Source organism: Lygodium microphyllum, chromosome 4 (genome assembly GCF_053477565.2).
Source record: "Lygodium microphyllum isolate KBCC chromosome 4, Lygodium_microphyllum_v1.1.10, whole genome shotgun sequence".
NCBI classification, from domain to species: domain Eukaryota; kingdom Viridiplantae; phylum Streptophyta; class Polypodiopsida; order Schizaeales; family Lygodiaceae; genus Lygodium; species Lygodium microphyllum.
Window position 1 is genome coordinate 175224509 of NC_141138.1, and position 13806 is coordinate 175238314.

The following is a 13806-nucleotide window of genomic DNA, read 5'->3' on the forward strand; positions in this document are numbered from 1 at the left end:
CATGGGCAGGTTCACTGCTTGACATGCCCCCCTATTTGAAGCCCTGCAAGACTAGAGAGCCATTCTAGGTCAATTCTCAGTAGTGCAGCTAAAGGCATATTTGGGAACAATCAACAACTATTGAACCTAATGTTAGGTAGTTTGACAACAAAAAACCCTAACCATCTAATCTGTCAATTAGCAATAGATTTGAAAAGATTTGCAAGGGTAGCTTGCATGCAACTGTTGAAGACTCAATTTGGCTATTGAGACTTATGATGCTTGTCACTATTTTAGGCTAGAAATTGATGTTGATTATTAGTTTAGGGCTAAACGTCTAATATTTCATCTTACTCATTCTCTCTTCTCTTACCTTGATGCATGTGCCAACTAGTGATGAAATATGAAGATTCAAGCCTTAATTTGGACCCGAAATGTTGCTAATTTGGAATTTGCTAATCCCAAATTTGTAACCAGTAAGGTTTAGGATTTTCATGGCTGCATTGTAATACACCACATGCATGCCTTAGTGATTGAGGAAGGTTTTTGAAGTAAATTTAGTTAGTGGATAACAGATTCAGTGAGTTTTAGTGGATAACCAATGTCCTTGGGGCCAATCGGTGTCAGCTCATCTCAATTTCTTGCAGCAATCTACCCCAAAATGGTAAAGAGTGTTACTGTATTCCATTTGTAAACCATTTTTGAAATTAGCATGGAAAGAATATCACAAGGGACACCAATGTTTTTGGGGCCAATCAGTGTCAGCTCGTCTCAATTTCATGCAGCAATCTAGCCCAACATGGAAAGAGTGTTGAACTTTAGGTTACTCTTTATTTAATGCATTTATTGCTTGCTGTAATCAGCATAAAACAAGGTTCCATCACCCTTTCTTGAAAATGAATGCTGGTTCCATGCTTCCATCACAAAGATACATCAAGTCTCTCAAATAAGGGGGCCCAAGGTTCCTAATTGGAAGCAACAATTACAAACAATTGAGGAATTCAAAGACAATGGAAAAAATGCATTGCCCAATCATGGAATGGACTGTCAGCGCACTGAGAAGGCTGGTTTTGGTCATGAAATTGGAACTTCTATGCTTCATGATTTTGGGGATCAGCAAGAGGAAGAGGATTCCGAAGCTCAATTCAAGGCACAATTGATTGCAGCAGTGGGTAGTTTGTCAAAGCTAACAAAAGACCCATGTTTTGCTCAGATTATTTGGTCACTAACAAAGGGTAACAAGGACAAAAAGGGGAAAGCACCTCTTAGCAACTGCATTTGTACTCCTCCCTAACCTTGTTGTGGAACCAAGCAAAGCTATATTGCAAGACCTCTCGAGAAAAGAGTCTCTCCAAATCCACTCTCTTGGATCCCACTCTAATCTTTCTACAAGCTGCCTTTGTATTTGGTGGAGGCCACATGAAACAAGTCTCTAGGCTTTGATGATGGTACTTGTGAATTTAACTTCAAGTCCCCTCCCAAGTCTCTAGCTATGATCTCTTGGAAGATTCATTGAATGGTTCTACAAGTGCAAGTGTAATGGGTTCTAATCTCCATGTTAGCAACTTCTTCCAAGGCTTTAAGATGACCTCAAACAATAAGCTTGATCAATAAGCCTCTATTCTTAAAATCTAGGCCGAAGATCCACAAACCACCTCTTGAGTCGATTGGACCGTAACATCCCAACCTACATTGCCTTGGCTCGGCTCGCCTCCTCTAAACCAAATAAAATTCCTAATGAGGAGCTTCACTTGGCCAATACATGACTTGGACAATGCCCAAGGGGAAGTGATATACAACATTGTCACAAGGAGAACTCAAATAGTAATCAGCACTCTTCTTGCTGAAGAAAGTCTCGTTGAGCTCTCATAAAGAAACTCATTCATGATGCTCAAAAGAAGAGGTGTAAGTCAATTCTTTTAAAGTAGTGAAATCCCCTCATGAAATCCAAGACATCTCATTGAGGTCTAGCAAGGAACCCAAGTGAAGTTCTTCGAGACCTCCTGGTTGTCTAGTGTCACGTACTCCAAGAACTCCCAATCTACTTGATCATATGCCTTTTCGAAGTCAAGAAGCACAATATCAAAAGTGTACATTCACATCATATGTAGGCAGCAAAGTGTATGTATTGAAATAGAAAGATTGTTTAAAAGCTAGGAACCCCTCAATACCCACAACCAAAATTGCATCATAAGAGCTGCAGGTTTTTCTATGTATAGCCAAGTTACACCTAGTGCATTGTTTCAAAACTTATAACATCACATTGTGCAGCTTAAATCTGATGGCATTCAGCTCGAACTCTTATGTTTGAGCCATACCTTGTATTCTACTTTCAAGAACCTAACATATATGATTTTGTAGTGTATAACACCATTTCAACATGCAGAAAAATGAAGGCTCAGCAGAACAATACATAGCCCAATTAATACAGCAGTAATGTCAGTATCACGCCCCTGCTTTCCTACTTCAACCACCTTATTTTAGAATTTAAAGCATCACATCTAGCAGCTTAACTTTAGTGACACAATTTAGACTTTTGCTCAACCACCTTATTTCAGAACTTACAGAGCATCAAATCTTGCAGCTCAACTTTCGTGACACTCAGTTTAGACTTTTGGTTTATTTAATGTATCGCTAGGGTATACTTTCAACAACATAGCATTGTACAAGTTCATCATTTTAAAAAAACAATTTGAACATGCACAAAATTGCACGCTCCCTACAGCAATACCTAGCCAAAATCAAAGAGAGAGATCCTCAGTACCACGCACCTGCTTTCCTATCTCTCCATCAGAAACCACCGAAGAACGATCTATCAGCGAATCCAATTCCGCATCAGTCAGTTCCCTTGCATCTTCCGAGTTTATAAAAGCCTTCAAGTATAAGATTTAATTCACCGTCAACATGCCAAAAGACATTCCTTCTATTGGTCATTTGAGAATGCATAGAATGCAAATAATACTGCATTTCATGTTACCTTTGCCCCAAATGTGATTGTTGACAGCAATTCCGACAAATTACTGGTCTCCAGACCTCCATCTTCACTGAGGCCGCCTTTATTAACCGCCTACACAACAAGATCAGCACATGATGAAGTTTCAGCTTTGGACCACTGGTGCCATACATAGCAACCAAGACAATCATGGTATAGTAAAAAAAAGTTAGCACAAGGAATTTGAATAGTTTAATAATGTAGAGAAGAGTGCATAATTAATAGATCCAATGATCATGGGTGTGCCTGTATGAAGAGCACCCAAAATAGTTTGATCAAGTCAATTGAATGGATGGACAATCAGAACATTAACAATGCAATGCCAATGGACACCTCTGCCAATTGCTGCTCTCCTTTTCTCCAGCCTCCCTACCTTCTCACACTTTTCCACTATGTCCCCAAACCCCCCAACTCCCAAACATAAACAGTTAGTTGCCATGCCACCATATGTGTGCTGCATCTTCTCTGTCCATCAGGGTATCATAAGAGGGACTATCTTGTCTATGGGACCTTCCTAAGGGCCAGCACTGACATAAATGAGAAGCGGCTGGTAGGGTGGCCCATGTGTATTTGAGACTTCCTTGGGGATATGAAGCATCAATTAAATTATCAGGTTATGTTTTCAACTCTCGTTCCTTCCAATAGTATCAGAATAACGATTTCACCTTGTTGAGCTATGTTTGCATTAGAAGTTCCTCTCTCCTTGCAAGAAAAGCCCACACTTCAAGATTTCAATAAACTGCATATATTGGTCAATATAGCCAATTTCACCTTTGACAATTTTATGGGACTGACAATCATCAGTAGCTTGAAGCCACAAGTAAAGAGTTAACAAGAAACACAAAGATAACCCCCAAAGATGATGACCAAAAACATGATAAGTAGACCATTCTTGCTGACCTTTCTAGTCAAGTGGATATTGACACGTCACACAACCTGACATAATAGGTGGGAGGAACAAAGAGACATGTTGGCATTTGTATATTCCATGAAGGGAGCAAAGAACCCAGTTGGTCCAAGGCTGGAGTATAGCGGTTCCAAGGAAGGCATATACATACAGACCATTTGGGGAGAAGAGCATGCTGTTTGGGAGGAGCTCTTATTTTGGATCAAGGGACAGGACCCAAGGCTCAAAGCAAAGTTTGGCAAATCTCTACAAGCTCACTTCCATTCTCTAGAAGAGACAGAACAGCAAGAGCTATTACCTTCTCTAGCATCGGTTCTATGTGAATAGCTAGGCCTATAACAAAGGTGGCCTAATAGGCATCATACCTTGCACAACCCTCTTCAATCACTCACTGATTCAGCTAATTCTTTTCAAGAGAGACAAAGAAACCCACTCGTTTCCTAATTAGAGTACAGATTTCATGCAAAAACTTCCTTCTAGACTTGGTCTGGAGCCAAGGTTAACAATGATTTTTCCACACAAGGCTAAAACAGTCTAAACAAGGTATATAGAGATTCGTGAGAGCTGATGGATCCATTGCACAAGGCCCTCAAGAGGTAAGATAGGTGGCCGCATAGTACTACATAGCTTTCCTAGAACCCAACACTATGAGAGGGACAGAGAAAGAATATGGCAAAGGACTGGAAATATATCTCCCATCAATTAAATACTATCTCAAAGTAAATAAATAATTAGGTTGCGTATATTGCCCTACATCAATGGTCCAACCTAGTAAAATCATATAAAATACTTCACTCATTATTAAATGTTATTTCAAAGTAAATGCATTGTTAGGTTTTGTATGTTGCTTGACATAAATTATCCAACTTGAGGCATACATAATAACGTAATTTGGATCAATGAAATTAATACAATCACCTCTTTGACTCTACAATTAAGTGCATTGGTTAGTTCAAGGCATCATTGTACTCAATATATTTTATAACATTGCCCTCAAGCATCTTCTTCAAGCTACTCGGATCTTATCAACATAGGCCTCATCTCATCTTTCCAAAAGATCATAACATTAGAGATAGCCAAAGAGACTTCCAGAGGACTGATTCACCTCATTCCCAAGGAAACTGGAGATAGATTCAAGATCACACGACGGAGATGGATCACTTTGCTTGAAACTACCTACAAGATCCTTGTAAAGGCAATTAGTCTCTGACTAGCTGGAGATAGATTCAAGATCATGCAATGGAGACTGATCACTTTGCTTGAAACAACCTACAAGATCCTTGTGAAAGTAGTCAATCTCCGACTACCCAAGCAGGTCTTGTCTGCCAGCAGCACATCTTCACCTTTTGGAACTCCACCGCTCTATCTCATTCCAAGAACCAGGATGTTACTGTGCTGCTTCTCGACTTTTAGGAGGCATATGACCATGTGGATTGGGAGTTCTAGAAGGGCACAATGTCAAGGATAAGTTTCCAAGACCAATGGGTCAAGGGAGTAGCAACTCTTTATTCCTAAGTATACAACCAATGGGGCCAGAGAAGAGAGATTCAGCATTCAAGGATCAATGAGACAAGGCTTTCCAGCAGCCCCCTCCTTGTTCTTATCTGTAGCAGAGGCCGTGAGTTCTTTGTTGAGATACATATTACAAATCCACCAGTATGAAAGGCATCAAGTTACCCATTCTTGAGTCTAAGAAGCTTCTTGATGTGGTGTGTGCTGACGACACAACAATTTGTTTAGACAAGGGATCCGAGAAACTTTAGGCCTTTGTGATGACCTTGGAGATACTTTAAAAAGCAGCAAGTGCCTTAGTTAATTAGCACAAGTCGTATGGATTTTGGGTATGCAACAATAGGCAACCACAATGGCGATTATCCGAGGACTCCATCTGGTTTATCTATGAGACCACAAAGAGATATATTGGATGCCATGTGGGGATGGGCATTATCTCAAAGCAATAGTTCGCACTACTTCCAAGCATGAGACAAAAGCTCCCTTATTCAAGCTTCCACAAGCTTTCATTAGCAATGAGAGTGGTGGTTGCCAACCAAGTTCTTCTTGTTACCATGTGATACATCACTACTTGTTGGGCATTCTCCAAGTTGTATATTTGCTAGATGAAGCACCTTATCACTTTTTGCTCACGGAAGGACGGGAGCCAAAGTAGAGCAAAGGTGGCTTGGCATGTCATCATACAACCTAGATTAGGGGATGCTTGGGGATCATAGAACCAAGAAGCAAAAGGCTAATAGGTTCATTGTCACAAGTCTTCTTCCAAGTGAGGAGCCTTCAAAGAAGCTTTTGATAGGGAGGCTTCAATCTAGGATATATCACACTGACACATGAGGCACCATGGCAGCCCAACATTCCTCACTAAATTTTTCAAGGGATCAAGACCAGAGACTTGAGGAGGAGCTTTGAGATCAGATTTCCAACTGATATCATCAGAGCATGGAGATCTATTTCATCCAGCCTTCATCAGCTCTACCACTAACTACAACCACAAAGAGCTAGCGCAAGAGATTCAAATGCAAAGACAACAATGTCTCAAGGGAGCCAATTGCATAATCGAGGCCACGAAAAAGGGAAAATCTACTGATTCGTGAACAAATACATCGGACCTAGGTTGGTCTCTTCTCCAAAGGGGACGTCCTTCTACTGATCGTTACATCTAGCAAAGACAAATATTCACTTTTATGATCAAGAAGGATGGCCACCTCCAACGAGAGGATTTGGACCAATCAAATTTCACAAGATGCTCTAGACAAAGAATCAGAGTGGTACATTGACCCAGACCCAACCACCTACTTGTCAAACAAATCGAGATATTGGGCATAACAAAGAAGGCCTCTCTAGAGATTACAGTGGAATCCCAAAGAGTGTGTGTGGAGAGATCCATTGCTTGCTGGGCCATGCCGCATGGCCTTCTTTGGCTACACTAATAAACTGGGCAGGAGGATTTGAATAAGCACAACCAGAGCGTAACCTCTAGCCACCTCCCATTGGCACAGATAGAGCATCTCCAATCATTTCTTATCAAATTTTTGGTGCAGGCCATATGACAACTTCAAGCCTAAAAAGATATCCCTCTTCTTATGGCTATTAGCTCAAAAGGGAGCTTAGCAATTGACACTTGGCTTGGATATAGCAGGGACCCAATAGCATGCATCGCATGCAGTGAGCCAAAGTAGACACATAGATACTACGTACAGGGCTGTTCTAGAGCTTAGGAGGTATGGAGAAGAGTCCTTAGGATAATATTCCATGGCACAACAAAGAGCATTTTCGTGACTTGGAGAGTTATAGCTTGTGTCACAAACAAAACGTCAAAAACGTGTTTCATAAGTTTCTTTCAATAGGGGGTAAAATAACAAACACATGTTTTATAATATAGGGATTTTTAATAGTTTTGATTGGGAAAAGAGGTTCTAAACCTCCACGGAACTCTCTCTTAAACAAAGAATGGCTAATTGAGCTTGAGTGATAATAGAGTCAATTGAGAATAATACATTATACATTACATATCCATGATCCATTATTGACTTGTCACTTATGTTAAAGTTAGTCTTTGGACAAGCTATACTATAGTTTAGAACTCAAACATTATGATTCATACATATCATACAAAGAAAATTGAAATTAACATGTAAATAGCCTATCTATAATATGGACTAAGTCACGTTGCAACATCATGATTCTCATTTCAAAACAAACTGAGAAAATATCAAAATAAAAAATGATTCATAATATATCATAAATAACTCATAAATGAGACTAAAGTCGTATAATATTCAAATCTCAAGACAAGAATAGATACTAGATTGGCAAAGTTAAATAACTAAACAAAATCACAAAAAAATCAGTCTCATCCAAAATCTTGAGCCCTCACAAGTCATTACACATCATCATCATCATCATGCTTAACATTGCCTGTTAGTTTTTGTCAAAAAAACCATGTTTTGGATTCTAACTCACCAAAAAAATCAAAACATTTTAAAAACGCCCACATTTTTTACTCTTAGAAACGTTTTGTACTTTAAGAAACGTTTCGCAAGTTTCAAATTCAAAGAAATGTGTTTCTTAGCTGCTATGGCCTGGTACATTTGGACCACGACGTGCAAACATGCTATAGACCTTCAGCATGTATCCACTGCAGAGACACTTTCAAGGATTTGGACAGAGATGGGAAAGGATGCAAGGTGGCTCTGAGAGCACGCCTTCCTGTGGACCTGAGACTCAAGCACTTTTTCCCATGCTGCTCTAAGGTGGTCTAGCATTATAGCCCACTAAATTGATATTTGTGATGTACTTAGCTACTCTTCACAGAGCTCTTTGTACTTTGTATTGTACCTCAAAACAACTTTCTCCAAGGTGTTAGTAATAGAATTTTCTTTCCTCAGAAAAAAAAGTTAGATCTGGATTTTCTTTGAGTGCTAGTTTGCATACTTGACCTTTTCAATCCTCACATTAATAAAGTTACACAATGTTGGGATAGAAAAATCTGATACTGTAGCAATCAAAGGTTTACGGTGCCACTCATAAAGAACACCTGCTCATTGCAATTTCTTCCATGAACATGATGATTTGAATCCAACGAAACAGCAACAAAAAGCTAACAGATAACTAGCTCTTGTATCACTGTCATTACACTTACATGATCAAGGAACAGCTTCTTTTCAGATCGTTGCTGGATTCTTTCCTCCACTGTGCCAGCTGTTACAAGTCTATAGACATGTACCTACAAAAAACCAAGCAGAAATGCTGAGCTCATTTCATAACAAAACCTGAAATACCAAACATCTGTATAAAATGTCTTGAACTGCACAACAAATGTCCTCACTGGCTTTGTCTGTCCGATTCTATGTACACGTGCCATAGCTTGAAGATCAACCTGAAGAGATGAGAACAACATTCAGAAAGATCAAAATATAATCTTATCATTTTAGCTTTAAAGCATTGATGAAAACATTGAAACCGAACAGGGCTAGCTTATGCTCCCTAATCCAATTCGTGATGTGAAATGATATGCACCAGTACCCAGACAGCTTGTGTGAATTATCACAAACTGAAACTTTAAGGGTTGCACTTGAATATCTTTTTGCATAAAAGAGGACAACACATTGTGACTTGGCATCCTTAAAAACCTCTCTTCAAGGTTAAGCACTGATAGCGTCAAGAAACAAAATGGCCAAGGAGAGAAGCTAAAAAGTCCTTTTATAGCAAAGTGGCACACACTTTTTCTTTAATATAACCTTACAAGGAAGTGCAAATGCTACTTTATACTGATCATGAGAGGACAAGATACATGACTTGTTAATTATCCCACAAAGAGAGATAGAAGAGCTAGAACCATTGGTTCAGGAGAGATAGTAAGCAGTGTTCATGGGCTCTTGAGCACAAGAATCACTTCAAGTCCCAATAGAGCCAGGTCTCTTGAGGATCCCATTCCCCCAGAACATCAAGAGCCTATAAAATCAATAGAAAGTTGTTAATCTCACCTAGGACAGTCATGGACTAGGTAATCGAACTCAGAAGCTAAAATCACATAAGGCAGGCCTTTGAGGTGTAAGAAATGCAATATAAAAAGGAAAAAATGAGTTTGAAAAACAACAACACAGGCAAGTATCACTCTTGTACAGTTGTTATGCATCAACTGTTTCCAAAATTAAAGGAAAATGAAAGTGATTAACATGCAAAACTGAACAGTCCATAAATTGTGACATTCAGACAGAAGACACTACCTGTGGATTCCAGTCACTGTCAAACAATATTACAGTGTCAGCTGTCTGCAGAAGAAACATTCACCTCAGATTACTCATATAAGCAAACAATCAGAAGTAGAACTCAGAAAATGATCCTCATATAAAACCTTTTCCACATTAAGCAAACAATAAAGAGTAGATCTTGTATACTTTAACTCTGATTAGTTTATTTTCCCAAACCTTGATTTAGTTCATTATCACCTACCCTTCCATCTGCAATAATGAGGTCCCATTTTTAGAGTTCACAGACTTTCTTTCTAAATTTAGAAAACCACTATATACCCCTAAACAATCAAACAGTGCTTCAAAAGTTCTAAGAGGGGCTTTGCACAGGCCCCCTATACAATTGTTTGATGATACTGTTTAGTTGAGTAATAGTTGCTGAGAAGGACTAGAGGAATCCAAAGTGAAGCATAAGGTTTCTTGGCTATGCTTTTATAAAAGAAGTTTAATGCTATTGATAATAAGGCTTAATATTCGAAGGCAAGAGCCATAGAAGAGGCATTTAGCTAGAGATTGGATCATTAAGCCAAAAAACCCAATTGAACATAAGGTTAAAGCACACAAAGACACTAGATTGGACATATTTATGACCATCTTAATGTTATCAGAGGGCAACCAGGCAATCACCCACCTTCTTTTACTTTGTTGTAACTTTTCAAAGCAACCATGCAATCACACACCATCTTCTACTTTCCTGTAACTTTTCAACCAACATCAAAATCTACTGGCAAAGCAAGAGACACAGCAAAGATTGCAAACACTGCAAGCTAGACTTTAACTTGTCTATTCAGATGTACAATCAATATAAGGACACCAAATTTCAACTTCATGTAATCCAATTGATAACTTGTCCTAATAATTTGAATTGGATTTGGATGACTCTGAACCCTTACTAAGATGCAAATGAAAGATAATATAATCATAAGATAGCATCATAGCAAATCTGCCATTATCACCTGAAGGTTTATTCCCAAACCGCCTGCTCTTGTGGACAAAAGAAATATAAAGATTGGACTGCAGGGCTTATTGAACCTGTGACAAGATTAACCAAAGTGATAAGCCTCCATAGTTTTCAGCAAAATTTTCAATAACCTTTGAAAACTCCTATTGTCACTTACATATGCATGTCAATGGTTCGCCTCACACGGTTGGTAGAACCATCCAGTCTTCTACAGTCAAATCCTCGCAAATCACAGTAATCTTCAAGAAGGTCCAGCATCTGTGTAATTCCAAAATGTCTATAGTGAAATCCTTGCAAATCACAGAGATCTTCAAGAAGGTTCAACATCTGTGTAATTTCAAAATGTCTATGAGGTTTATCTTTTGCAAGGGCCAGGTAATGCCAACAAAACAAGGTCATCAATTACCATCGTGAACTGAGAAAAAAGGACTACACGATGGCCATTCTTTTTCAATCTCTGCAAGAGACGATCCAGCAGCTGCAACAAAAAAAGCAACCAGACTAGTTAGACACATCACAGCAAAGGAATTTAAGCCCAACTTGTCCAGATATGTTATGAGATTGATGCAAACCTGCATCTTTCCTGATGCCGTAATGAGATCTTCACCCACAATCTCTGGATTGTCTTGTGCTCCAGGAAACAGATATCTGCCAGATGCAGAAACAAGAACAACCAATCAACCTCTGGAACATATATATGACGCCCATCCTCCAAAGCTCTTTACAACTTCTGAACATCATTTGCTTCAACCACATTCCAAGTCAGAATTCGACATCTAGGTCCACCATCAATATCAAGCATTGCATCCACTCTGGACAGCCCATCTCCAAACTCTTTAAAGTTGTGTGTCTAAACTCTTTACAGCTGCATGTCTAGAATCTGGGTCATTCGAGGTATATCAAACAGCCTTCAGGTATCTTACTGCACAGGAAGTTTGACTAGCACTACAGGAAAACCCTAAAAATCATTTTCTGGATTAATTGAAGGTAAAGAGGACCAGTTCCGGGAGAATTTGCTCAGACAAAATTGCAAATATAATACTATTTTGTCTTTCTCTTAATTATATGTAAGTGTAAAGACTGTTTAAATGAACACTCAAATGGGGTTCTCCTGAGACTAGCATGCAAAGCCATAAAAGCAGTTTTGCAAATAGCTATAGAAAGTTTTTAGAAGGTACGCCCACGACTCTTTCCAAGATGAAGGATGGCTTCATGCTCAAAGCAGTGAGGCAAAGTGCCAAGGGAGGTGGAAAGCCAAGCAAAGAAGGAACAAACAAGGAGAAAGAGACAAGAGAGACAAAAGCCAATCCAAAAGATTTCAACCACAGAACGGCTAGGCAACAGCAGGGAATGACAAGAAACAACAAGGAATGGGCCAGGGAATGCATCACAGAACAACAATGGCCATTTAGCTAGAGACCTACCTATGTTTCCTGCCTACCTACTACTCATACCAAAGTTCCCCACTCATCAACTATCCCACCTATATGTGAGAATTCCCTTGCCATACTCTCCTGGTGCATGCCCTGTGGCTGCCTCCTACTACCCCAAGTTCGGCCGAACAGCCACACTGCCCCTCAACTATATGTAGCCGCCTTTGCCCCCTTCATTAGTAGGCCTACAACTCATTTGGGAGGTCCTAAAGAAGCACATGTAACAAAACCACTCATCCAACATTGACAACCCATGGAGGCACCAAGCCTTCTACCTCGCATGTACAAAAAACTCCAAACAATCCATGAAGCCACAAAGGAGTATCAGCAGACCTCAATCTTCAGCCCAGTCATGGGTCACTAGCCTTCTTCGAATCAACTCTGCTACTATATTGATTCTATCCTTCGCATCAGCATATCACCCACTTCAAGGCATTGTTGATAGAAAACATTACCTTCATTCATGATTTGTTTCACCTTCACAAACACAACACAAGCTAGATCGAGCTTGCCTATGGTAGCCACAAAAGATGTCATTTACAACGCTTTGTGAAATAGCAACTACTATCCAATCTATGGAATGAGTGGGATAAGCACAACACAAAGGAGGCCAAAGCCATGCAACTCTTGTGCCTCAATAAATAGTTTTGGCAGAAGGTCTGTGCTATTGTGATTGCAACGACTCCTTTTCATAGGGTGTTGAGTATGAGTGTTTGCGAGAGGTCCACCGCGGGCCTTCTCATTCACTGCTTCATAGCAGCATTGGTGGAGGTGTGGGAGCGCCTTTATGAGGAGTGGTCCACCCTCAAACACTAGTGTCCAGTCTATGGAATGAGTGGGATGAGCAAAGGAGGCCAATGCCATGCAACGCTTGTGCTTGAATAAACAGTTTCGGCAGAATGTCTATGCTATTGTGATTGCAATGACTCCTTTTTATAGGGTGTTACACATAAGTGATTGCAAGGGGTCCACTGCAGACCTTCTCATTCACTTCATCATAGTAACATTGGTCAAGGTGTGAGCTTGCACGGTCATTACATAGTCATAGCATGCACACCTTGTAGACATAGCAAAGAGAAGATGGAAATTGATGCATAAGCCCATCCATGATTTTGCAGCTTTGGTGCATCCAACCTACAAGTCACTAGCTAACATGGACATAGAAACAGGCAATGGCCGTTCCGGCCTGTAGGAACGGCCTAACGCGTTCCAAACCCTCCAAGGAGGTGAAATGGCCAAGGAACGTTCCCTGCCAATCCCCCTGCCATTCCCTGCTTGGAACGGCCGTTCCAAGCCTATTGACTGAAAATTGACGTTTTTTCCGTTTTTTTTTTGCTTGGGTCACTGTCCTACCACATATTCACCCATCTCCATTGCCTAATGTGCACACACTAATCTCTCTCTTTTTTTTTTCGTAAAACTAATCTCTCTCTCTCTCTCTCTCTCTTTTTTTTCGTAGAAGGTAATTGTATTAATTACGAAAAGTTTTCATGATTACAAGATACACGATGGCTCTACCCCATCATGTGTACAAACTGACTGTTTACAAGAACCAGAGGGCCAAATAGTTACAAAATCATGGCAAAGATGCGGAGGAAATTGCCATGTGCCAAGGGCGTAAGTCCTCCCGAGAGAGGATGTCAGAGTGCCGGAGAAGATCTATCTCCAATACAAGAAACCTTTAAGCCTAGCGATATGCCGCTAAACATTATAAGCAGAATCAAAAAGGAAAGCATTCCGAATGGTCCAGTTGTGCCAACAGCCCCAAT

At 40.0% G+C, this 13806-nt stretch overlaps 1 protein-coding gene across 2 annotated transcripts in view; it reads right to left on the reverse strand.

The window, feature by feature from the left end:
* Positions 1-13806, reverse strand: part of LOC148037936 (uncharacterized) — an 84560-nt gene that overhangs the window by 14414 nt on the left and 56340 nt on the right. For both annotated transcript variants that reach the window (XM_087676965.1, XM_087676966.1), the window contains 9 exons: positions 11177-11252; positions 11011-11082; positions 10762-10862; positions 10600-10675; positions 9620-9664; positions 8719-8769; positions 8533-8616; positions 2957-3046; positions 2751-2852 (listed from right to left, as the gene is read on the reverse strand). In XM_087676965.1, coding sequence (XP_087533091.1) covers positions 2751-2852; positions 2957-3046; positions 8533-8616; positions 8719-8769; positions 9620-9664; positions 10600-10675; positions 10762-10862; positions 11011-11082; positions 11177-11252 — 697 coding nt within the window. The remainder of the gene's footprint in view (positions 1-2750; positions 2853-2956; positions 3047-8532; positions 8617-8718; positions 8770-9619; positions 9665-10599; positions 10676-10761; positions 10863-11010; positions 11083-11176; positions 11253-13806) is intronic.